Source organism: Schistocerca cancellata, chromosome 9 (assembly GCF_023864275.1).
Source record: "Schistocerca cancellata isolate TAMUIC-IGC-003103 chromosome 9, iqSchCanc2.1, whole genome shotgun sequence".
Lineage (NCBI taxonomy): Eukaryota > Metazoa > Arthropoda > Insecta > Orthoptera > Acrididae > Schistocerca > Schistocerca cancellata.
The window spans coordinates 502,834,699-502,861,490 of record NC_064634.1 but is presented as its reverse complement, the minus strand read 5'-3'; the positions used below and the strand labels follow the sequence as shown (position 1 = coordinate 502,861,490).

General features: G+C 42.4%; 1 protein-coding gene across 2 annotated transcripts in view; it reads left to right on the top strand.

Annotated features, from left to right (window-relative positions):
- The window catches only part of LOC126101116 (bleomycin hydrolase), a 101,174-nt gene that overhangs the window by 9,981 nt on the left and 64,401 nt on the right, over positions 1-26,792 (top strand). For both annotated transcript variants that reach the window (XM_049911800.1, XM_049911799.1), the window contains exon 3: positions 14,719-14,871. In XM_049911800.1, coding sequence (XP_049767757.1) covers positions 14,719-14,871 — 153 coding nt within the window. The remainder of the gene's footprint in view (positions 1-14,718; positions 14,872-26,792) is intronic.

The window sequence follows — 26,792 nt, the reverse complement described above, 5'->3', positions numbered from 1 at the left end:
AGCAACCCCACACTGCAGTAATCATATCCCTGTGGCAGACACAGGTGCAAGTCTTGCCCAATACACCTACCCAGCACTTCCTGCTCAAGTCCTAACAGCCTTTGTCCAGCCAAGTGTGTGTGTGTGTGTGTGTGTGTGTGTGTGTGTGTGTGTGTGTGTGTGTGTGTGTCAGCTGCAGCAGGGGTGGTAGTGTAATTATGAACAACCACAGCTAAACCAATACCAGGCAGAATTCATGTACTGATAGACAGGATGTGGAGGATGTGTGTAATAAATTGCATGAAATCAATGGAGGGAATCACTTGTGACTTGCACTGTGCTGCTAGCAGCCCAACTAGCACAGTAACTGTGGATAGGAGTGAAAAAGAATGGGGTACAACAGTCGAGTAACTCCTCATAAGCCACACATTTCTATAATCATTGCTAATGGTGTGAAGAGTGATGCCACTAGAGAGTTGATGACTGGAAATGAGCGATTTGGAGTGGTGAATCGTGCTATAGCCTGTGACAATCGAATAGTAGGGATTTGGTGTGACAGATGCCTGGATAGTGTTACCTGGCATCATTGTAGTAGCAAGCTATCTGTTATAGATAGATTGCTACTCACCATATAGAGGAGACGTTGAGTCGCCAATGAGCACAACAAAAATACTGCAGAATGTGAGCTGTTGACCAAAAGTAGACAACACATACATTCTTTCTAGTATAACTCACACACACGTTACTACCCTCTGTGGCAACTGACGCCATAGTGCAAGCAACTGCACATGATGAATCAGTCTGAGTGTTGGGGGCAAGGAGGAGGCTGGGGTGGGGAGGAGGAGGGATAGCAGGGTAGGGGGTGGGGAGTATGGTAAAGTGCTACTTGTGGGAGCATGCAGGGAAGTGGTGGGGGCACGGTAGAGCATCTAGGTGCAGTTAGAAGGTTAGACGGAGGAGGGGGAGGAGAGGGGTGTGGAGAAGGAAAGAGGTAGAGGAGGGGAAGGAGGAGACACTGGATTTGTTGGTGGAATGGAAGGCTGTGTAGTGTTGGAGTGGGAGCAGGGAAAGGGGTAGGTGGATGAAGGACAGGGACTAATGAAGTTTGAGGCCAGGGGGTTATAGGAACATAGGATATGTTGCAGGGACACATTCAGCAATTTAGAAAAGCTGCTGTTATACTATGGCACAGGCTGTGAAGCAGTCATTGAATGCCGTGGTGGGCAACATGCTCAGCAACAGGGTGGTCCAACTGTCTTTTGCCCACAGTTTGTTGGTGGCCATTTGTGCAGGCACACTGTTTGTTGGTTGTGAAAACACTGTTGTGATCTCCAAGCTAAGCTGCAACCACTGTGCTACATTGTATGTTGTCGTAACAACCAGCAAGTTGTTTGTGTCCGTACAAATGGCACCGACAAACTGTGGCCAAAAGAGAACTGTGCCGCCTACAAGGGGGGAGCACGGTGCCAACACGATGTTCTTCATTTCAGTGACTGGTTCACAACCTGTGCCATCAGGATCCTTCGCCCCCCCCCCCCCCCCCCCCCACAATTGCTCATGTTCTGTGACTCAACATGTGCTCTGCATGGTGAGTAGAGATCTATCCTTTTCATAATATCCTCATTATTCCATCCTGGATTTTCCATTGTTCGACAGTGAAGTACAGAGGATGTGGTGTTGTGGTATGGAGGTATTTTGCATGATTAGGAAACTGATAGATGGAAAAGGATATGAACACAGTACATATTGTACACTGTGTCCAGTAGAACAGTTTGGAGGTGATGAGTGTTTATAATAGCACAACAGTGTACCCTGTCATAAAGCAGGATCTGTGAGGCAATAGTTTTTAACAATAGCCTTCCTGGAATGGGCTGGCCTATCCCCTGAGCCCAATGAAACACCTCTGGGTATGTAATGTCACTACGTCATCTAGTGGAACAAACCATCATTTCACAGAGTGTTTCATTTAGATCTACCGAGCGAGGTGGCGCAGTGGTTAGCACACTGGACTCGCATTCGGGAGGACGACGGTTCAATCCCGTCTCCGGCCATCCTGATTTAGGTTTTCCGTGATTTTCCTAAATCGCTTCAGGCAAATGCTGGGATGGTTCCTTTGAAAGGGCACGGCCGATTTCCTTCCCCATCTTTCCCTCACCCGAGCTTGCGCTCCGTCTCTAATGACCTCGTTGTCGACGGGACGTTAAACACTAATCTCCTCCTCCTCATTTAGAACTAATGTAAATTTACCCTCATCTGCAGTACCTCACTTTACCCTCTCACTTGCAACAGCTTCCAGCTCCTTAAAAGTAGTCAAGGTAGTCTTCATCTATGTAGTAATGTAGGAATGGCGCTCATTACATTCTGTACCAGGAATATTGCCCATACAGTAGTTCCTTTGTTGTTAATATTGCAAATTTTGTTTGCGTGTATACAAAACAAAGGATACGTTTTACACACAGAAAGAAAAAGCCAACAAGAACTCATAATAATGAATGTTTTTGACTCAAATTGTAGAACTTTGTGCGAATAATGAGAGATGCCTACAGGACATCAGCTGTAGCCATGATACAATCCTCACTTATATGGAATCTTAAGATTTCCAGTTTAATTGTGAAAAGTATAACACACTTGAGATTAACAATTGACTAGAGGACAATAAAATCTTAGAAATGTGCACTATGATAGGAGGAAATAGCTAAACAAGAGAAAATGCAACTTGTATAATGTGTACAGTAAACAACTACTAATCACAGTTGTTAATTTGGTATAAACAATTTCAGAAACTATTGGAAATTCAAAAAAATACTATGTGTACCACCAAAAATATATACAGTGGGTGAAAGAAGGGTATAAATCAAACAACACAGTTAGTTACAGTGTAGAACAGTAAATTCTGGAATTTTTATAAGTTAATGAATTTTACTTGCATGGTGTTGTGTAAACACAAAGTGAGAACCGACTGTGTGTTAAATTAATGAGAGTGATATAAATTTGTAATAGTGTTTCAAATTGTGTTGTCACCCCTCGTACCCTAGTGTACAAAAGATGAACATGAACTCAAAACTTTGTAAATAGGTTGAAATGAAATCCTTGGGCATTTTCTAGCAATTTCCACTAATTTTGTCTCTTCATTGCTTCATGTACATGGAAAAACGAAGTTTTACTGTGGTCTATATTCTGAATCAGAGTGTACGGCACTCTTTAACTATCACCTAAGTTAGATTCCTATGATTATGGATGTAACAAGTGAAACTTTTTAGGTGAAGTATTTCATTCAAACAGGCTATTTTAAATGAACTGTCACACACAAAAGAAACTTGTTTGAATATTAGAAGACTGGAAAACAAAGTTCATCAACTGTTTCTCTGCTTACACGAACTAAGAAGTCAAAAGGAAGTGCCTGACTGAACACCACATAAATACAGGGATGTATATTATGATTATAAATTATCAGCCTATATCCATAAGGCAAATGTGAAGAAAGGTGGCAGTGTCATTGTAAGTTAAAACTAACATGAAGTTCATATCTATTGAAACCATTAGTTTCTGTTTGTATTTACAATTAGAAGCATATGCTTGTACATTGCTAGTACTGGGAAAACTTATTTATGTCATTACAATATGTGGAAGCTCACTGGAAAATTCTCAAATAGTTCTAGAAAAAATTGAATCCTTATTATGTCAGCTGGCAGACAGTAAAGTAAATGATAATATATGGAGAAGTTTATATTGATTTTCTGAAAGTTTCAGATGAAAGAAAGGATTTGAAAGCAATATTCAGAATTTTAAATTTGAGTTCCGTGGCACAAATTAGCAGAATACTGATAGACAAGGTATGTGTAGATGATATGATGAAGTATCTCCCGGTCAGCGAGCATCAATTCTGAAAACATTGGTCATATGAAACCCAATTTGTAATATTTTTGCATGACCCTAAAAGCCAAGGATTCAAGGTAGTCAGGTAGATAGAGCATTTCCTGATATCCGGAAAACATTTGATCAGTACCACACCTACGCTTATTATCAAAAGTACGATCATATAGGGTTTGTGGCTGGATTGAAGACTACTTGATAAGAAGGGGACAACAAGTTATTTTGGAAGGAGAGTCATCAACAAATGTAAAAGTAACTTTAGGCTCTGCCTGAGTTGATGGTTGTTTGCCTAGCATCTCGTGGGTTCCCTGTGGAATAGTTTCATCAAACTACTACTCTTGACGGGGCGGGTGTAGTGTCAGCTAATACCTACACCCACTCATCAGAGCTCGGTTGGTCAGTCTTCCCAAAAAGAAGTCTCAGAATCATATTAACAGGGCATTAGTGTGCCACTTCAATTATAATCAAGCGAACAGGGGAAACCTTTGAGAAGGTCTCCCCTTTTTGTACTCACAAGGCATTGGAAGGTGTTGCTGGGTCCCTAAAAACTGTCAAACGACTTCGTAATGGAACACTTCTAGTTTACATTGCTAATTCAAACCAGATATCTAAACTTCTGGAATGTAAGGCCGTAGGTGACTAGCCAGTCGAGGGTGAGTTGCATAACACCCTTAACTTTAGTAAGGGTGTGGCTACCTGCTCCAATATAATGGAGGTGGACCCCGCAGAGTTACGTGAAGAATGGAAAAATATGGGTGTCACAGAAGTGCGGAACTTTGAGGAGAGTCAATAGTAAATTGGAAAAATCGGCAACATTTATTCTAACATTTAGTACTCCGGAATTACCTGAACATATTGTTACAGGCTAAATCCTTCTTAAGGTTCGCCCATTTCTTCCGAACCCAATGCGATGCTTCAAATGTTAAAGATTTGGCCATACCACTGTGGGTTGTAATGGGAGGGCTACATGTGGCAATTGTGGAGGCTCAGCTCACGAATCAGGCAGTTCCTGTACACATTCCTCCAAAATGTGTATACTGCTCCAGGGATCGTCCAGTGTGAGGCAGAAAGTGTGAGGTTTACAACGAGGGAAGGAAAATTCAGAAGCTGAAAGGCTTGGTGGAGCTAAAAAAGCTTTCAAAGCTATGCAACTTCCAGTTTTTGCTACTTCTTTTGCACATTTGCCCTTAAGACCCCAATTGCCAAATGTGATGTCTCCACACAAACTCAGACCACAGATTCAAGTACGAGCACATGAGCTTGTTGGTGTATCTGTGGGGGAAATGCTCCACTTGAAACAGAAGTCATTCAGAAGCCGTCAGCAATGGGCTTACCAAGTAAGCCACATACCACTGCCCACCATCAGAAGTCAACTAAGCTGTCTCTGCAACCTAAGCAATCACATCCTCCCATAAGTAAAAAAAAAAGTCCTTTGAAAAGTAGTTCCAAGTCCAAGAAAGTGGTAGCTAAACCATCAGTTTGGCGAACTCCCCCCCTGTCTGATGGGGTCTATGCTTTTGAGGATATGTACTTCCAATCAGAGGAACCAGATGGCTGGGAATCGCTAACGTTCCCCCTGACCTCCCAGGTAAGTCACCAACTCTGAGGGAGAAAAACACGAACAACCTTCGCTAAACAATGGTTTCCACAGGGACTTCCGTGTTGCAGTGGAATTTTAATGGATATTGCTCACATTTGGAAGAATTACAGCTCCTGGTCCAGGAGAAACTGTTCTGCATCTGCTTACAAGAAATGCAACTTAAAGTCGCCACACCTGCATTATGGGGTTACCTCCCATACAGGAAAGACGATATCACTGGAGACGGGGCTAAAGGTGGAGTGGATGTTTTCATTGATAGATTCAACTCCTCTCCTGTCTCTCTTACCATGACTGTACAAGCAATTGCCATAAATGTTCTAGCACTCTTTAATATCACATTGTGTTCTTTGTATCTTCTACCTAATGATCCTTTGGATGCAAACACACTGAAAGAACTCTTCTGGGCACTCCCACACCCATTCCTCCTTGTGGGGGGACTTCAGTGTACACAACGTGCTGTGGGGCTCGGCTACTACTTGCTCCAGAGTCCAGATGATAGAGCAACAAGTCCATTCTGAGAATGTCTGCCTTCTGGACGCAGGTCAGATGACACACATTTCCATAGCTACAGGATCTTTTTCAGCCATTGACCTTTGTTTTTGTTCCCCAGCTATTGCAGGCTCACGTCAGTGGGAACTGGCTGCAGCTTTACATTCTAGTGACCACATTCCAGTGTGGATCCATCTGCTGACTAGAACAGTGGTTGACAGGAGACCATGCAGTGGTTGATACAAAGGGCAAATTGTTTGCAGTACAGTTGATAGGCTATTTTTGAACAAAAGGATTGTGAACAGGAGACAGTGACCCATATCACTTGCGAGAACCAAGGGGATGCTACAGAGTCCATCCCATGGTCTACTAACCACTCAGATGACAACCTGTACCTTGGTGAAATGACAACTTGTGATTGGCAATCAGGGCCAGACAAACAGCTCTGCAGAACTTCAAACACCGTCCAACTACAGAAAACCTTCATGACTTCAGATCTGCGAGAGCACATGCAAGGTGAGTGATAAGAAACGGAAGAGGGCTTCCTGGAGGGAATTCACAAGTTCCATTAATTGGTCTTCTTCCACTGCACAAGTTTGGGACTCAGTAAGACGGATTTCAGGCAAGGGCAGTACACGTCCCATTACAGCCTTGTCAATACATGGCTCAGATTTTAGCTGAACACTTCTTTGCTTTCAATACATTATCCAGACAAGCACCTGCTTTTCTCGTGTTCTATAGAACTACAGAGATGAGGAAGCTTCATTTCTTCTCGCATAATGAGAAAGACTACAGCCTCTTTTCTCCATGTAGGAAGTGGAATTAGCTGTGTCTGCAACCAGAGACACTGCTCCAGGACCTGATGAGATCCATTATGCTTTGTCATCTGTGCCCTGAATCGAAAGACAGCTTCTCTCTTTCAGTGATATCTGGTTTGATGGACAGTACTCCACAACTTTGAAGGAGGCAATATTAATTCCATTCTGGAAACCAGACAAGGACCATAGTGCCCCTAACAGTTACTGGGTGTAGCCCTTACCAATTGTAGGGATAAGATTCTTGAACGCATGTCTGGCTTCTTGAATCCCAAGGTCACCTGAGCTGCTCCCATGCGGTTTCAGTCATTACCGTTCCACCCTTGACAACTTAATTGTACTGGAGACAGCGATACAGGAGTCTTTCTTAGGCCAAAACTATTTGGTTTGTGTGTTTTTTGACATGAAAAAGGCATTGGAGGTACATCATCATTTGCCAGCTTCATGAATGGGGACTACATGGACACCTGCCACTTCTTATCCAGTCCTTTCTCGAGGACCAGGATTTTCAGTATCGTGTTGGTGATGCCTTGTCTGACTGCTACGTTCAAGAGAATGGGGTCCCCCAAGACAGTGTCCTCAGTGTCACATTGTTTGCTGTCACTATCAATGGCATTTCCTCCGCAGTCAGGAACCCTGTCAAATGCTCTTTGTTTGTGGATGACTTTTCAATCTTCTCCTCCTCTTCTGATCTTATAGCGATGACGAGGTAGGTACAGCTGCCCATTAGGAGCTGCAAACCTGGGACAGAACAGCTGGTTTCCAGTTCTCACACGAGAAGACTACATGTGTCAATTTTAACCATGCTCGTCAAAGTTTGAACCAACCAGTGCTCACAGTGGGTAAAAATATTCTACAGTTTTCAAGAAACTATGCTTTTTTGGATTTATTATTTGACACGAAATTAACTTGGCTCCCACACCTGAAAAACCTATGAACAAAGGGCTTCCAGTCATTGTATATTTTGAAATGCCTTAGTAGAAAAACAAGGGGAGCTGACAGGTCTCACCTGCTGTAGTTTTATAGGCCATTTGTTTGATCACGTTCAGATTATGGTGGTGTGGTCTACAGATCAGCCCGTATTTCCTACCTCAAGATGTTAGATGCTGTGCACCAGTAGGGTATTCAGATATCAACTGGAGCGTTTCGGACCAGCCCAGTTCTAAGTGTGTGTACAGAGGCTGGTGAACCACCACTCTGGTTTCAGTGCTGTATCCTTTTGGCTGGACAGGCACTGAAAATCTCAGCATCACCTCAGCAATTGGCATTTAGTGCAGTGGTCAACCCACCTTTGAATGACTGTTCAGGAATCAGCTCCATGCAACCAAGTCATTTGAGATGCGTGCTACAGACTGTCGCATGGATCTATCAGGCATCAAAACACACAGCCAGAGATGGAACGCATTGCTGCCTTGGTGTCTTCAGAGGCACAAAGTGATTTTAAACTTGACACGGTACAAGAAAACTTCTGCTCCAGATTATGATTTTACAACATTGTTTTCGTCCATTTTAAGTGCATACCACAGTTTTAGTGTTGTTTATACAGGTGTATCCCAGCAAGAGAATGTCCTCGGTCATTCTGCTGTTTTCCCTGATAGGGTTTTTAAAGTGGATCTTCCGGAAGAATTTACAAATTATGATGTGGAGCTATATGGCATTCTGATGGCACTGGAGAGGATTCACAGACATCACCGTACAAGGTTTCGTGTCTGTTCAGACTCACTTAGTGCACTACAAGCATTTCACCAAATGTATCCAGTAGACCAGCTGATTCAGCTCATCCATGAGTCCTTACAGTGGCTCCATCACTGTGGCAAGGAGGTGATCTTCTGCTGGGTACCTGGCCACATCGTGATCCAGGGTAATGACATGGCGAATAAAACCACCAAGGAAGCCTGTCAGAATGGTGCTGTCGGTCTCAGTAGGTTACTGAATGGTTGCAAGTGACAGAAAACAAACTGTGGTCGCTCAAATCGACCGGAGAGGCAGGGCAGACTTCACGTCAGCCTCACTGCTGGAAGGAGGTTCTGCTTACCAGGTTACGCATCAGACGTAGCCCTTTAACACATGGCTTTTCCTCCGGGGGAAGGATCCACCACTCGATGAAGTTTGTGGCAGGTCCCTTTCAGTTCAGTATATTTGTGGCGACTTGTGTTCTATATACTGATATTAGGGTGGCCCTCAGTCTCACGGGAGATCTGCCGACCATTCTTGCAGATACTGATTCCAGTGTTACAAGAGTGGTGAAATTTTGTGAACTGTCAGGCCTTATCCTTAAATTGGTGAGGAAGGGAGGCAGACTTTAATACATTATAATCTGCTCTGCATGTGGGGACAGCCTTCGTCCCCACCGATTAGATTGGCATACCGACTTTTCGTCGGGTGCTGATGACCATGATGTTGAGGACCCCTCACCTCAAATCATCATCATCATCATCATCTGGCTTCAACCTTGCTTAGTCAGTTTCCTCCAACTGCCTGTCCCCATCCCTGCTTCCATTCCAGCCGCACACATGCCTGCTATCTCCTCAGCACAATTGCATATTCCATTCCCTTTCTCTCCTCTCGAACATTGCATCTCTGTCACATCCCTGCGCACACTTATCCCTTTTCTTCTATGTCCCCCATCTCTTCTGTACTTCCACTGTCCACCCCAGTACTGCTCACCACAGCCAGACCTTAGCATCCAGAGATGACATTAGCCTTGCAGTGTAAGTTTTGCGTGTGTTTCCATATCTGAAGAATCGTATTGTCCAATAGCTTATATGTAATAAGTCTTCTTTCAATGTGCCACTCAGCGGCTTCTCTAATGTGGTGAGTAGCAATCTGTCGTGTTTCATACTTAATATTACCCATCTTTCAATTCACTCTGGAGCAGAAACAAATTATGCATTAATATGATTTGCACCTGATGGTGGTCCCAGAGGGTCTGAAGTGCATTGTGTAATTTAATAAAACACGAAGAAATTGTGACTGAAGACATTTTCATTTCTACTACCACTGTGTTTAATAATGTTATTTCATCCTGGGTTTCCCATTGTTCAGCCAGGTATTGGTAAGATGCCATTTTTTAAACATTCAGGAATGTAGCAGTATACACTTCACAAAACAAAACAAAAAGTGGTGTCTTACTACCACAATACCAGTGAGGTGCAGTAGGAATTGGTCAACTAAAACAAGTAACTGGTAGAGATGTGGAATGGAATGATCACATAGGCTCAGTTCCAGGTAAAACAGTCGGCAGACCGTGATGCATTGGCATTATACTAGGAAAATGGTATCATTCTGTAAAGGAGATTAGTTACAAAACTCTGGTGTGACTCGTCTGAGAATATTGCAGAAGAGTGTGAGACTTGCACTGAATAGTACTAACAGGGGATACTGAACATATTCATTGTTCAAAAGAATTAAGGGAACATGCTTATCAACATTTGGTATGTTAGATTTATTTTGATATAGGGTGTACCTGTGGTCTTTTTACATGAGATCTTTGCTTTCATTGTAGGCAACCATTAAAATTATTCACAGTATTGGCTGTGTTACGCATTATAGTGTCAGATGACCCCTCAGAAGAAAGTGAGTACCAGTATCACAGTGTTTTCTAGTGTGGTACATACATAGCAGTTGTCATTTGTGGATGATGTATTCAATGAATCACATGCAATGCAACATCTTAATGCAGTACAAGTGGCTAGGGTGACCTGTTTGATACAAAAAGGATGGTCTTTCAGTTGTGTTACTGCAGATGCCAATGCCTCTCCATATGCCATCCAAAGAACATACTACAGGGAGAGAGGTTAGTATACAAGCTGAGTTGAACGAGGTCGCCGATGCATTACAACCCCTCATGAAGGCTGATATCTGGTTTTCTCTGCATTGCGGCATCACACAGATACCACCAGAGCACTGCACGAAGATCTCAGAAGGGTCGGTGGAGCTGCTGTGTCCTGTCGGACTATAATGAACAGGTTACGAGAAAGGACCTTACAGCCCAGATGTCCTGCTAGAGTACTCCGTTGACATGACAACATCTTGCAGCTCGCTTTCAGTTCTGCTGTTTCCATGTCAACTGGCAACTTCATAACTGGCAAAACTTATTATTCTCAGACGAGTCCAGTTGCCCTGTGATGCAAGGTGATGGCCGTGTTTGTGTGCGGAGACCCACGGTGATCAATACCTGCCAAATATTGTCCAGGACATCGACAGACTTCCAAGGTTCTGTGATTTTGTGGGGAGGCTTTGATGTTGACAGCCATACAGATCTTGTTGTTGCCACAGTTATCTTACCACCAGGCAGTACATTGAATAGATACTGACAGGCACTGTTGGATCGTGTGATGGCTGCTGCATACAGTAGTGAGCCTGGATTCTAATTCTGGAGCCTACACGGCAGGCATCAACAGGGGTGCCATGCAAAACAAGGACATCGACGTAATGGAATGTCCAGCAATGAGTCATGATCTGAACTCCATTGTGCATATGTGGGACATGCTTGACAGACGTATTCGTGTTCGTTCTGCTCCACCACAGATTTTCTAAGAACTCCGTGGACTGTAATTGAAGAATGGGAATGAATACCACAGGGTGACCTCTGTATAATTATACGCAGCATGCCACATACTTGTCAGGCACTGATAAAAGCTCATGGAAGGCATACACATTATTGAAGCTCTGAGTCCAGTGAAAAGCACCCAGGATGATGGGATGAATGATTGTTAGCACTTTGTTGTCGACACCTGTTGGACATTTCACTTCTCTTTATGTATACAAGCACAGATGTAATGATGTTTTGTTGTGTACTTAATTTGTGAAAGATAAAGGTATAATTTTTAACACCCGGTCCTCAGTTATTGCTCAATGAAGTACAGCAGAATCTTTTGAGCAGGGCATAAAAAAGGGCAGCCATTCTCCGGTTCGTTCAACCTGTGGGAAGGCGTTACAGAGATGCCGTTGAAGATAGATGTAAATTGTCCTAAGAAAGCCTACTTATCAAAGATTCGAGTACCAGCTTTAAATGAGGAATCTTGGACTGTACTACAGCCCCTTTACACATCGGGTCACAAAGATGAGCTCGAACTACAGCACTCGCAGAGGCATTTAAGCACTCATTCTTGTCACGCTTCGTGTATGAATGGAATGGAACTGGCACATGTTTACAAAGTTCTGAATGACCTTTCTGTCCATTATGCAAACTAGCCATGGTTCATGATAAGTGAACAGAAAACAGGAAATTTGTAGAAGACATAAAGCAATAGAATACATGCGAAAATTAACTGTACACACACACACACACACACACACACACACACACACACACACACACACACAGCAAAATCATGATTACTCTGTGCTTTGCAAAAGAAATAAGAATATCTCAAAGCAGAATCTCACTCAGGCCTGATAATACTATAGGTAAATTACTAAAATATTGTTTACACATATGCAATGTGTTCAGTCACATATACAATACAGCAGAAGCACTGGGTATATCTTCCAGGCTTATTGAGATATGCTGTTCTCAGACCAGTATCACTGCTTACCTCTTCCTTGAACGCATTGGAAAAGTTTATGTACCAAAGAAAAAATTATGTACCCTAGAAAAGTAACTCCCTTAATCCAAAATATATTTAGTCAGATTTCAAAAGGATCTTTCCTCAGAATATGCTATTTTGCAATTTGTGAATCAGATTGCACAAAATTTAAATGGCAAATAATTTGCTAACAGGTATTTCCTGTGACTTTTCAAAAATTATTTGATTGTGCACAGTATTCTCTTAGAGAAGTTAAGATGAGTAGCGTAGAATCAAACTGGTCTTTCTCTAAAATTATCAAAAATAAGGTTATTGCTTGTTTCAGTGTTGTTGTTGTTGTTGTTGTTTTTTTTTCCTTCCGAAGAACATGATATACTAATTGGTTAGTGTCTAGCTGCACCTTATCCCTTCAGAAACAGATGAGAAAATCATTGTTTGGAGACGTACAGCACTTTCTCTGTTGGATAAAGTGCTGAATGACTCCAAGGCAGCACCAACCGATGGCAGCCTCCCATTCGCGGCCACATTGCTTCATAGTTTGAGATCAGCTGTTTCCATAGAAAGTTGTATTTAGTACTGCTATTGATAAGTTCCAATTATTAAGCGATTTTATTATTATGTGTAGAATCTTTCTATGACAAAATGGGCCCTAGTATTACTTCCATGGGTAATAAATTCAGGAAAGTTATTCCACAACCTGAAACATGGAAGAAGAATATTCTGAAAGCTGAAAGAGAGGTTATTAAGCATTTTAATACTATTACTGAATCTCACTGAAGCAATTTAAAATGTGGTGTTGATAGATAATAATATGTTTGTCAAAGAAAATCATTCAAACGCAGAAAATTAATGTGCATCCAAATTACTTTAGGACTTGAAAGTTTCTTATTCATCCATTCATTGAATACAAAGCTTGTCGAGATTAGGTAGGTCCTTATAGTTGTGTTAAAAATACATTTGTATGGTTTTTTCTGTCTTATTGTAGGTACAAAGCAAAGAGGGTGCCTGTTTATCCACAATATATACATGAAGACCATAAACTGTACAAATGTAAAACACTAAAAATGCATGGTTTTAAACATTTCCATGAAGTGTTCTACCAAGTGCCTCAAAAAGATGATCAAAACCACTTCATTGTAAAATATACTTATAGTACTCAACTAAATTGAATAAGAGAAGTAAAAGGACCTTATTCAAAAAAGGATGCAACAGCCAATTACTTTATTAGAACCAAAACACAAAGTGACATTCGAATGTCCAATGGGGCATTCCTCTCCATTCTTGGTATCACTGCCATGTGAGTTAATAGCATGCTACAGGAATAGTACCACATCAGAAAAATCAGCAAAATGAGGCATGGTTTTCAAAGAAAGGATGGATCTGAAGATAAACAAAGTCTGATTAAGTTTATCAACACTGTTAAGTGTGTAGAATCACACTACTTCAGTGGGAAAGAGCAACTGAAAATATTTGCCTTCAGAATTAAACATCATAACACAATGGAAGATGTATCCAGGGATTGAAGGAAATCTGATAGTAAAGGAAAGCTATTTCTGAACATTTTTCAGTACCAGTTATAACTTTTTTTTTTCTCTCTCCATAAATCAGACATGTGCTACTTGTGCCTACAACTTTATGAGGAAGAATGTGCTTTAATTAGTCCTGTTTTGGTCACTGTGAAATAGGAATATTACAAATATTAATACAGTATATCAAAATCTTTGCTTATTATTTTCTTTTCTGTCATATCTGTAACAAAGTCTTTCTTGTTTTGGTACTCTAATGTGCAACAGATTAATAAAATTCATGCTATTAATAAAATTCTTACTGTCTTCATTTTGTAACCTATTTGTGACTAAGAATTTGTCTAATGTTAAGAACTTATGTAGTATCATCTGGAAGAAGTTTCTTTACGTTTAGACTTCAATTACTCAGAACACCAATCATGCAAACTATTTGGAACTATTTACAGAGAGAACATTTATTGTAGATATGAGTGTTACTGGATTAGCAAACATGGAAATAGCATATGACACAACAGTAAACAGGACCCAATAGAATACCATTGTGATAAATGAAAAAGTGGCTTAAATCCTGGATCTGTTTTTAGTCATATAAAATTCATAGCCACTTTGTTTATTCTTTCTGTTGCTGCTTCTGTCACCGTCATTTGTACTGTTTCCACACCAGTAGCCAGTGTTTGTCAACTCACTTTATGTTAAGGTGGTCTGTAATATCTGTTGAGATCAGCATACAATCTTTGCAACTAAACCCTTTTTTTTTTTACTAAAATGTTATATCTTCTAACTCACTGTAATTGAAATAAAGGAATTACGGCGCATAGATGCATGTTATGGCAGCAAAACATTGTTAACTTATTGTAACACATAAAGGCTGAATAAAATCTAATGCATTGTTTACATTGTTTCAGGTGGAAATTGAGGGCAAACCTGTCACAAACCAGAAGACATCTGGTCGATGTTGGCTATTTGCTGCTCTTAATGTAATGCGTGTACCTTTCATGAAACATTACAATTTAGATGAATTTGAATTTAGTCAAGCTTACCTTTTCTTTTGGGACAAGGTAAATATTTCAGCTTTCATATTTTGCTATGTTAATGTTTTATATGTGTCATCTTGACATTAGAATGTACAACATAATTACGTGATATTTTTTGCAGTATTTTTCATATCAGTCACTTTGTGTAATTTTTAAGCCATAAATAATAAAAATGTATACTTTCTCAGAAAGTTTTTATGATATTATGTTGTTGCAACAAAAATGTTAAAAGATAACTTGTAGGAATGTAGTCTCGCTGAAAAAATAGGCATATAGGTAGATTCTGTAACAAATTGGAAGGTTTGAGGCAAATTATTTTTTGTTCTCACCTTGCTTTTAAGTTCACGATAGATGACATTAGCTGAGAAAATATATCAGTTTCAACAAGCAACTTTTCATCTATTGCACTTAATAGTCAAGATCTGTCAGAAAAAGTCAAGGTTTTTGTGGCTGCATCCTCATGTGCTCCCTGTTGACATTCTTGGGCTTTTCATCCTCCACTTATTGTTTGGCTTTTCGATTGCATTTCGTAGCTACTACCTTGCTTTTTGGCTGCTTTGTGAGACAATAGGAAAATTCAGTGACTCAAGATAACCAAACATTAGCAGCATTGCAGGTAGGGGCCCATGGAGATATTGCCTTAAACTGAGCACACCCTGATCGTGTAATGACCCACAAGTGCTGGCTGTAGAAAACTGTCATATCTGATTATTCAGAAAAGCCACTGAAATACGCAGGTGTGACAAGATCATATCTATATGTTTCCAAATGTGCTGATCTCGCGCAGGGATAGTACTGATTTCACTGACTTCTCTTCCACTGTTCCCAACTTACTTATCAGTTTGCCAGGGTTTTTACTTACCCTTGCATGTATTGGGTGCATTTATGGCCAAACTTTTATCAGACTGAAATTTTTTCAGTAACAATTTTGTACTTGAAAAATTTAAAACTTCGACTACAAATAATGAGCAGAAAATATTTCTTCATTATTATCCCTGCTTCAAAAAAATATAATTATTTATTTTTCTGACCAACTTCCATGACATTGACATCAGTCTAAAAAAAAGTGTTTTCTGATAAAAAACATGTCTTATGAGGCCTCTTGTTCTCTTTTTTTTATGTGTCATTGACTGTTCATTGGCACTGATCAATGTGTAGCAGTCCGACTGACCTGGGTGTTGCAGTTTGAACACTCTGAGTGCTACTCACAAATTTCTTTGAGCCATTAGATTTTAAGTGTGTGATCATAGAAACTCAATTTCTTTCACCAATACTTTGGCCGTATACCGTGTGGCCTTGTGTCAAGTCAGCTGACTGGGGCTGCAGCTCACTCGTCCACCCATTTAAACTCCAGGGCCATTCCATGGCGCATTTGTCCACAGATACTTGTGTTGCAGAAGTATGTAATGGGTGGCAAAGAAATTTGAAATTCTTATTATTGGCGAAGGAATGGAAAACGAGGCCAGTCACTCAAAACACGCTGAGATATTGTGGTCGCAAAGGAAGTACATGCTATATTTCAAACTTGTCAAAACTGTGTCAGTCTTGGGGATTTTGTGTTCTTTTAAATTTGGCATGCTTTTTTCGTTGCTTCTGCAGGCCGTTGCAGTCTGCATTTTCATTCCTCATTTCACCTTTTCTCTTTTAATGGCTACATCCTTCTGTCATTCACTGTCACCAAGGCAGGCTTACTCCTGATAATTGGTCAGCTCCCTCACCCGTTTTCGCTGCTCATTGACTTTAATTCCTACCGTTTCCTTTGGACCTCGTCGAGAACCTGTTTGAGATATTCCCTCTCGGTTGACCTTCTCAATCAGCTCGACCTCATCTATCTTAACACTAGAGCACTCATGTTTCTTTCAGACACGACTCACACCAATTCCCATTTGGACCTCTCATTCTACACTGCCCAGCTTGACCGTCATCTCGAATAGCCCATTCTCTCTGACAAATACTAGAGCAACTGTTTCCCATGTTGACCCCATTTTCTGACTCCTACCCCACATGCATGTAAATCCAATTGGCAGCTTCCTAAAGCTGACTGCAGGCCTAACTCCTCCTTGGCAACCTTTGATGAGCAACATTTCCCCACTTGTGATGACCAGGCAGAGTACCTCACGAATATTTTCCTTTCCACTGCAGAATGTTCCATACCTCACACTTCATCTTTGCCATGCCACGTCCCAGTCGCCTGGCGGACTGTGGGGTGCTGCAACGCGATTCGTGCATGGAGGTGTCCTCCTTGCATTTTTAACCATCTTTCAGCAATGGTGAACTGTATTCATTATAAGCAGTTGCTTGTGCACTGTCTTCGCATTCTTTGCGATAGCAGAAAAGCTAGCCAGATTGCATTTACTGGCTCTTTTAACTGTTTCACTCCCTCTTCTGTCATGTGTAGCAAACTCCGTCAACTCTCTGTGACCGAGATCATTTGCTCGATTTCCAGCCTGACAGTAGATGATGATGTCACTGTGAACCCTATCGCTATCTCCAACTTCTTGTGCCACTATTTTGCGGAGATTTCAAGCCCCACCCACTATCACTCCACCTACCACCCTTGGAAAAAACTGGATGAGTCTTGAGTGACATCATTTTCCTCTCAATATCGTTAATGCTGTAATGCTGCTGTTACTGTGAGGGAGCTGGACCATGCTGTCACTTCATCCTGATCTTCCACCACAGTGCTGAACATTGTTCACATTCATATGTTGCAGCAGCTTTCTCCTGCAGGCAGGCACATTCTCCTTCAAATGTACAATCATATTTGGGCAGATGGCATATTTCCCAGACGCTGGTGTGAAACCACTGTCATACCCATACCTAAGCCCGGTAAGGACAAACCTTCCTTCTTGCTACCAACTTATTTCTTTCGCGAGTTCTGTTTGCGAGGTGATGGGTCATATGATTCGTGGCCGGCTGGTATAGTGACTTGAGTCTGGCAATCTACTAACCACAGCACAATGTGGATTTTAAGCGCGCCATTGTGCAGTTGACAGTCTTGTCACTTTGTCAACCCATGTCACGAACAGTTTTCTGCGGAAATACCAGACTGTGGACTGGTATCCTCTGTACTCTGTTGACATTGGGCTTGCGAGGCCACTTGCCCCATTTCCTTCAGGAATTTTAAAAAGACCGAGTTTTCAAGGTATATGTGGGATCGGCCTTGTCGGATACTAGGTGCCTCGAGGCTCCATTCTGCGATGTATTGTAGTTCTCCAAGGACTTGTCTCCTCGAACTGTGTCTTCAGCGATGTCTCGTCATCTCTACTTGTGGAGCAAAGTCAATAGCTTTTGCTTTTCCACTGACAAAACCGTTTGTATGAATCTCTGGTGGTGCAGTGTGTTTCTTCCACCATCTTTACATCTTGGGCCCGTTGCTCTTCCATTCACTTAAACTGTGAAATACCTGAGGCTCATGATTGATAATAACTTGGGTTCATGCTTGATAGGAAACTTTTATGGTCCTCTCACGTGTCTCACCTGGCCACACGATGTACTTGGTCCCTTGATGTCTTATGTGCCCTAAGCGGTACTTCCTGGGGAGTGGATCAAACCACCATGATCCCTTGTCTTTGCAAAGCTGGATTATGGGTGTTTCACTTATCCCTCTGCATGTGATCCATCTTACATTGTTTTAAGACAATTCACTTTTGTGGAATATGTTTGGCCTCTGGCGCCTTTTGCACTAGCGTGGTCCTTATGTAGAAGCTGCTGAACTGGTACTGTCATACCGCCGTGATGTCCTCGTCAGCAGGTATGCGTTCCATTTTTCTGCTATGTCCGGCCATGCCTCCTATGCCCTCTTATTCAATGACTTCTTTGACCGCCAGTATGGGCATGTCCTCCTGTTATCTCCTGGAGTTTGCTTTCAGCTACTGCTCCGACAGCTTAACTTCATGGTACTGCCACTTTTCCGATGAGGATAGACCCTTAAGGACACTACTCCAGATTTGATCTATCACCACAAGTTTCTCGACCTTTGCACGCAACTTAGTGATAACACCTCTGTGTAGACTAATGTCTCTAAGACTGACTGTGGTGTCGAGTATACCTTTGTCCCAGGTATAAATCATTTTTGGTATTGGCTTCCAGAACACTGCCCAATATTTACAGCAGACCTCTTTGCCCTCTATCAGGCCACCCATTTCTTCCAGTGACACAGGCTTTTTAATTGTGTCATATGCTCTGATTCTGTCAGTGCCCTTCAGAGTTTTGGTGTGCTGTACACGGTCCATCTCTTTGTACAATCAGTCCAGGAAAGTTTCCACTTCTCACTGTTGTGAGAGCCACTGCGATGTTAATGTGGGTTCCTGGTCACGTGGGGATGGGGAGTAAGGCTGCTAACCCTGTTCCTATCTCGGCCTGCTACCTCTTCTGTTCCTTCGGATGATTTCCATGTTGCTGTGTTGCGCCAGATGGCGTCACTTTGGCATCACCACTGGTCGTCTCTTCATGGAAACAAGCTCTGGGGAAGCAAACCTTTCTCAGCTGCTTGGCCAACCTCCTCTTGGCCCTCTCATCATGAGGAAATCATTTTAGCTAGGTTGCATATAAGGCATTGTCTTTTTAGCCATCGCCAATTGTTAAGTGGTTACCCCCCACTACTCTATGCTCACTGTCATCAACCTTTGATGGTTCGCTATTTCCTGACAGAATGCCTTTTTCTTTAATTGCTTACATTTCAGTGTATGTTTGCCATCTGAGTTACCAGCTGTATTTACGAACGACATGTGGGCTGTCAACTGCGTTTTACTTTTTATCCACCATAGCAATATGGCTAAGGCATTTAATGTTTAGTTTGGCACATCTGCTGTTTCTGCAGTGTATTCTGTGGACGTTTCTCCAAGGGGAAGCCTATGTTTTTAGCTTTCTTCTCTTCTGTCGGTTAGGCCCAATGTGTAATTTCTTTTAGTTAGTAACAGTGTAGGAAAATATAGATTGCTACTTACCATAGAGAAGATATGTCAAGTTGCAGACAGGCATAATTAAAAGACACTCACTTATAGCTTTCGGCCACAGCCTTTGTCAGTAAGTGAGTGAGAGAGAGAGAGAATGCGCAGCACCATTCATACACACATGACCGCCAACTCTAGCATCCCGTGCTGGAATGCAACATCACATGGGATGCAAGGAGCAATCTGGAGGGAGCAGGGAAGGGGAAGGAAGGGATAGTCGTGAATGGGTGAGGGAGAGAGACAAACGATGTCTGGTGGATTGTACAGGAACTAGACTGCCAACAAGTGCAGTGTCAGGAGGTTGTGGGGCAGGGAGATGGGGGAAAAGAGGAGTGGAGCCGAGAAAGACAGGCAGATGCATTGGCAGAGGGCTGCAAATAAACAGGGTATTAGATGAGAATGAGGAGGAGATGATAGGACAGAGAGGGTGGAAACTATTGGGTTGAGGGTGTGGGGACTGTATGTTACCATAGGTTGAGGCCCAGACAATTACAGGGGTGGAGAATGTGTTGTAAGGATAACTCCCATCAGTGCATTTCAGAAAAGCTGGTGGTGGAAGGAAGGATCCAGATGGCTCAGGTAGTGAAGCAGCGATTGAAATGAAGTGTATTACGTTCAGCTGCATGTTGTGCCTCAGGTTGGTCTACTTTGCTCTTGACCACAGTTTGGCGGTGGCTGTTCATCCTGGTGGACAGCTGGTTGATAATCATACCAATACAAAAATCAGTGCAGTGATTGCAGCAGAGCTGGTAAATGACATGGCTGCTTTCACAGGTGGCGCAGCCCCTAATGGGGTAGGATAAACCTGTGACAGGACTGGAATAGGAAGTGCTGGGTGGGTAGATTGGGCAGATATTGCACCAGTGTCTTCCGCAGGGATATGATCCTTGTGGCAAAGAGTTGGGATTGGGCATGGCATAGGGATGGACTAGGTGTTGTGGAGGTTGGGTGGGCGACAGAAAGCCACTTTAGGAGGGTTGGGTAGTATCTCAGGTAGAATGTCCCTCATTTCAGGGCACAACAATAGGTAATCAAAACCCTGGCAAAGGATGTGGTTCTGTTGTTTCAGCCTGGGGTGGTAGTGGGTGATAAAGGAGACATTACTTTGTGGCTGGTTCTGGGGGATGGTGGGAGGATTGGGGTGTGAGGGGGAAATGGCACGGATGTCTTTTTGTGGACTTGGTGTGGGGATAGTGCCTGTCTGTGAAGGCCTTGGTGAGATTCTCAGTATACTGAGCAACGGAGTTTTTGTCACTGCAGATATGCCGTCCCTGGGTGGCCACGCTATGATGGAGGGAATTTTTGGTGTGAAAGGGATGACAGCTGTGAAAATGCAGGTAGTGTTGGTGGTTTTAATGTGGACAGAGCTGCAGATGGAGGCATCAGAGAGGAGGTGGTCCACATCTAGGAAGGTGGCACGCTGGATTGAGGAGGGCCACGTGAAGCAGATAGGAGAGAAGGTGTTGAGGTTGTGAAGGAATGAAGATAGTGTGTCTTGGCCCTGAGTCCAGATATCATGAAGATATCGTCAATGAATCTAAACCAGAAATGTGAATTTGGTATTTTGGGAGGCTAGGAAATTCTCCTCTCGATGCCCGTAAAAAGTTTGGCACAGGAGAGTGCCATGCGGGTGCCCATAGCTGTATTTGTGTATCTTCCCCTCAAATTAGTAGTAGTTGTGGCTTAGGGTAAAGTTAGTAAGTTGTATGAGGAATGAGGTAGTGAGTTTGGAGTCTGAAGGACATTGGGAAAGGCAGAGTTCAGTAGCGGTAAAACGATGGGCATGAGGGATGTCGGTGGTAGGGAGGTGGCGTCAACAGTAACAAATAGGGATTCAGGAGGTAATGGGGTGGTGATGGTGGAAAGTTGATGAAGGAAGTGGTTGGTGTCTTTGACGTGGGAGGCTAGTTTACGGGCAATTGGTTGCAGGTGTTGGTCAATGAGGGCCGAAATACTTTCAGTAGTGGCACAATAACCGGCCACAGTGGGCTGTCCAGGATGTTTGGGTTTGTGGATTTTGTGGAGCACGTAAAAGGTGGCTGTGCGAGTTGTCATAGGGATGAGGAGGGAAATGGATTCAGGCTCTAAGCAGGGATTGGAGTTTATCTTGGACTTCTGGGGTAGGATCACTCTGGCAGAATTTATAGGTGGAGGAGTCAGATAAGTGGCGGAGGCCTTCTGCCAGGTAGTCACTTCGATTTACATATCAGTGTTCTAAGGTTATCACATGAGTGCTTATGACCTCAGTTGTTTCTGCACCCTAAAACAAAACCCAAAACACAAAAATTCCTGAGTGAGTTTCATACAAAGGAATGTCACTGTGGGAAACGTGCTGTTGCCCGATGCTTGTGGTGTTCAGAACTTATGTTTTTTGAGTGTTTCTACGATCGGTGTAATCCAGGAGAGAATACACCACACCTTCCTAAAGAATAAATATAAGAATGTAATATAACAGTGGAAAATCCGGGATGGAATGTAACAATATTATGAAAAGGAAAGTTCCCACTCACCATATAGCAGAGATGCTGAGTCGTAGATAGGCACAGCAAAAAGACTGTCACAAATAAAGCTTTCAGACAGTAAGGCCTTCGTCAACAATAGATGATCCACATGCACACGCGCATGAATGCGCGCGCACGCACACGCGCGCGCGCGCGCGCACACACACACACACACACACACACACACACACACACACACACACACACACACACACGAGTGCAGTCTCAGGCCTCAGGCTACTAAAACCACACTGAAGTGTGGCAGTGTGGTTTCAGTTGCCTGAGACTGCAGTTTTTGTGTGTGTGTGTGTGTGTGTGTGTGTGTGTTTTGTCGTCTTTTGTCTGTTGTTGTTGACAAAGGCCTCACAGGCTGTAAGCTTTATTTGTGACAGTCTTTTTCTTGTGCCTATCTGCGACTCAGCATCTTCGCTATTTGCTGAGTGCCAACTTTCCTTTTCATAATATTGCTAGAATGTAATATAAAAATTAATACAAGGAAATTAATATAAGGACCGATGCAAGAATGAAGTATAAGGATATGGGAATTTAAATACATTGTAACCCTTGAAAATACAGTAACATATATAATAAATTTATGATATTTACTGTGAAACTCAGCTGTAATTTTACAATTAATATAATGTCCTTGCATCCCCTAATGATAAGGCACATTCATGTAGCAATGCTCTATGGACATGGGTGTGTAAATGAAATAGGAAATAAAATAAATAAAAACAATAATTGGGTTTCGAACACAGGGCGTGGAAGGCGAGAGGCCACAATACTAGGTACTGCATCACCATTTTGGCTGAGAGCATTGCGCATAAAAAGGCATCTAAGTCACGTCGGAAACTTGACTGCTGTTTTTCAGAAACAGTCAAATATCTGTGGCTAAGTCGAAACATATGTTCGGTTATTTTGACTCCTCTTCTAATGGATGAAGCTTTTGAGAAATTGGATAATGGCACTTGGCACATTCTTCTCATTAGGACACAAGGTTACTACTAACCCTGAAAAAATCATATAAAACTCTATAACACATACCAGTGTACGAGTATGGTTGTGAAATAGACATACATCTCCTGTCTTTGGACATATCCTGTTACTTCAGATAGTTAATCAGTCTTATTTATTTATTAATTCATAGACAATTCAAGCATTTCCATAGCACACCCATATAATGTAATAGTTTATTTCTTTTTGTCACTGTTGTCAAATACCAACCTTTCGTTGCCTAGCATACTATAATACTTTGCTTTTTATTAGCTATCTCATGAACAGCACAAAAAGCTTGGACACTTTCGTCCTTATCATTTATTGATCAAATCAGTTTATGAATTGGGCTAGTAAAACTTAACTAGGTTCTTGTACTTAGCAGCTTTAGAGTAATTCATAAAACAAACAGTATTATACCTCTGAAAAAAATCATCAGATACCAAAAGGATACTCTCTAAATAACCATCCAAATTTTGACAGCAATAGTATTCCTGTATATACCTCCCTTCTCTTCCATTAAGGCATAGATGGTCATCCTTTTTCTTGTGGTCCAGTTACTCTATTCATTACACAGTTGATATATAAGGGTACAGCTTAATTTACTCCTATTGTTGCACGGTAGTGAGACATGGACTGTGGGGAAACCATAACAGAATAGAATCAAAGCCTTTGAGGTGGGATGCTACAGAAGAATGTTGAAAATCAGGTGTACTGATAAGGTAAGGAATGAACAGGTTCTCTGTAGAATTGATGATGATGAAAGGGACATATATGGAAAACACTGACAAGAAGAAGGGGCAGGATGATAGGACACCTGTTATTACATCAGGGAATAACTTCCTTTGTACTATAGGGAGCTGTAGAAGGCAGAAGCTGTAGGAGGAGACAGAGATTGGAATACTTCCAGCAAATAAATGATAAATGAGGACATACGTTGAGGAATTCATGGTGGGGTGCATCAAACCAGTCAGTAGACTGATTACTCACAAAAAAGGAAAAAAGAAACTCCTGTTGTAGTTAGGACCTATACTCACTTACTGAGCTTCCTGAGCTGTTGTCTCTTAAATGTACTCCTCTCCATTCGATTCAATGTAACAAAGAATCATAATTTTCCTTTATAGCAAACAAATTTTTTCTGTTGTGGCTGTGGATACTCCTATGTAGATCTCATCTGGATGTTTGAATGTCAATTAGTGTATACGGGTACCTTTCCCTTTCTTCTCCCATTTAAGGTGACATTACTAACAGCCAACATTATCTTAAATGAAAGTGTTAGTTACGCACTGTGTCTCTTCCATGATTGTGTAGTGACATCCAAAGTATACATGTTCATTACTAAAGCTTTATGATTAGATAATCTTATCATAAAAATATACAAAATCTTCGTGGGTTAGTGTTCATCTTATATTTTCATATTAGGTCAGTTGTGCTCAAAAGAGAAAACAATGCCAACAATACATTGTAACCTATCACCCCTTCATGTATTTAAAATAATCAATTGTTCAAATCATTCCCCATTTGGGTAACCTCTTTAATGCATCTGCGAATCACGTGCAAAATGGACTTGGCACAATTATCAGCGTGGTTGATAAATCTAAAAACGCCCTTTTCTGAACTGCGCAGATGGGAGTTATCCTTACAACACATTCTCTGCTCCCATAATTATCCCAACCCCAACCTACGGTAACATACTGTCCCTACACCCTCCACCCAACAGTTTCCACCCCTTCTGCCCTATCATCTCCTCCTCATTCCCATCTCTCACACTGTTGATTTGCAGCCCTCTGCCAACATATCCCCCTGTCTTTCCCCACTCATCTCATTTTTGTTCCATTTTCCCCCCACGTCACTGCCCCACAACCTCCTGAGGCTGCACCTGCTGGCAGTCTAGTCCCTGCACACACTACCAGACAGTGTTCGTCTCTCTCCCCACCCATACACTACTATCCCTTCCCTTTCCCCTTCCCCTCCTGATTGCTGCTTGCATCCCACGTGACTTTGCATTCCGGCCCGAGATGCTGGAGTTGGAGGTCGTGTGTGCTTGACATGTCTTCTCTATGCTAAGAAGCAATCTGTCTTTTCCTACGTGGAGTTTCCAGTGTTTGACATTGTATTATACCACACACAACAACAACTGCAGCATTGCCAGTCGATGACCGTACCTCTGTCGGCACGGTTAGGATCCCCCGCAGTAAACGGTTACTGCTGTCAGTCGTCCCACAACTACAATGACGTGTCCAGCATTACCGACTCCATTAAGAACAGGCACAACATGTGTGGCCTGCTTCCCACTTTATGGCTGTTTACATCAGGAACCAGCAACTTGGGTGGAAGGAGACAGGAACTCTTGTAGTGGATGCCAGAGTCAGGTGCAGGAACTTGCCAATGCGGGTGGTGGCATGTGGCACATAGGTGCCCACAGGTTGTACGCCCGAGCTTTTGCCCTTTGGGACAGGTGTCTGGCAGCTGCTGCATGTTTCTGGAGCCCCCCCCCCCCCCCAGTGTTGAGCACAAAGCCTAGGTAGGCAGAGTTAGTACTTGGAGATGAACTGGCAACGGCTGGTACCCATAGGGGATATGTGTTGACCCCACACGTGGTACGGCCCTGACTCGTAGTTTCGCTGATTCACCAGTGCTGTAGGTGTGTGCCTGGCCTCAATGTAGCAAGTGTCAGCCAGGAGGCTCTTGCAGTGATGTCATGACTTCTCTTGTGCCAGCAGACATCTTGCATCCACTGTGACAGTGCTACTATTTTCCATGGCAGCGCCCAAAATTTCTTGGCGGCACTACATTGCCTTTTTGCCTCTTTGGGAAGACCGGGCTCCTGGGTCTCAACCCTGGACTTGTTTGCAACGGAATTCAACAAACGTAGACAGAATACACAATATTTACAATGTTCTTTCCTAATTTTTGTGTAGCTTGTACCTCAAGGTCAGAGGCTGCTACCTTATTCTACTGTTTCATCCCTCTGGCTCCCAGTTTTTCTCTTACACTAGTAAGGTATATTTTTCTTTCGTACATCTCATGATCAGACAGTTCTTCCAAAATCTTTCAACAGACAATTACCTTCTTTATGTCATGTTACATGTGCCACCCTGGCATTTTGCCTTGCATCGTTTGTTTCCCAAGACTCCCAAAGTTCACTTGGCCTGCGTAGTAATTTTTACATCATCTTAAGTATACACAACATTTTCTTAATTCACACTTCCGTTTTTGGTGCTTTGTGCATAGTTAAAGATCCAGTCTACTGGAATCCATACTACTGGTGATTCACTTGGTCAGGTGGCTCTTCACCTCAGGTTGACAAACACTGCAGAGAACAGTCATATGCCTGATATATTGACACTCAAGGTCTTGATGTCATCACAGTAAAATGTAAATGTCCTGTGACTAGGGCCTCCCGTCGGGTAGACCGTTCGCTGGGTGCAAGTCTTTCTATTTTATGCCACTTCGGCGACTTGCGCGTCAGTGGGGATGAAATGATGATGATTAG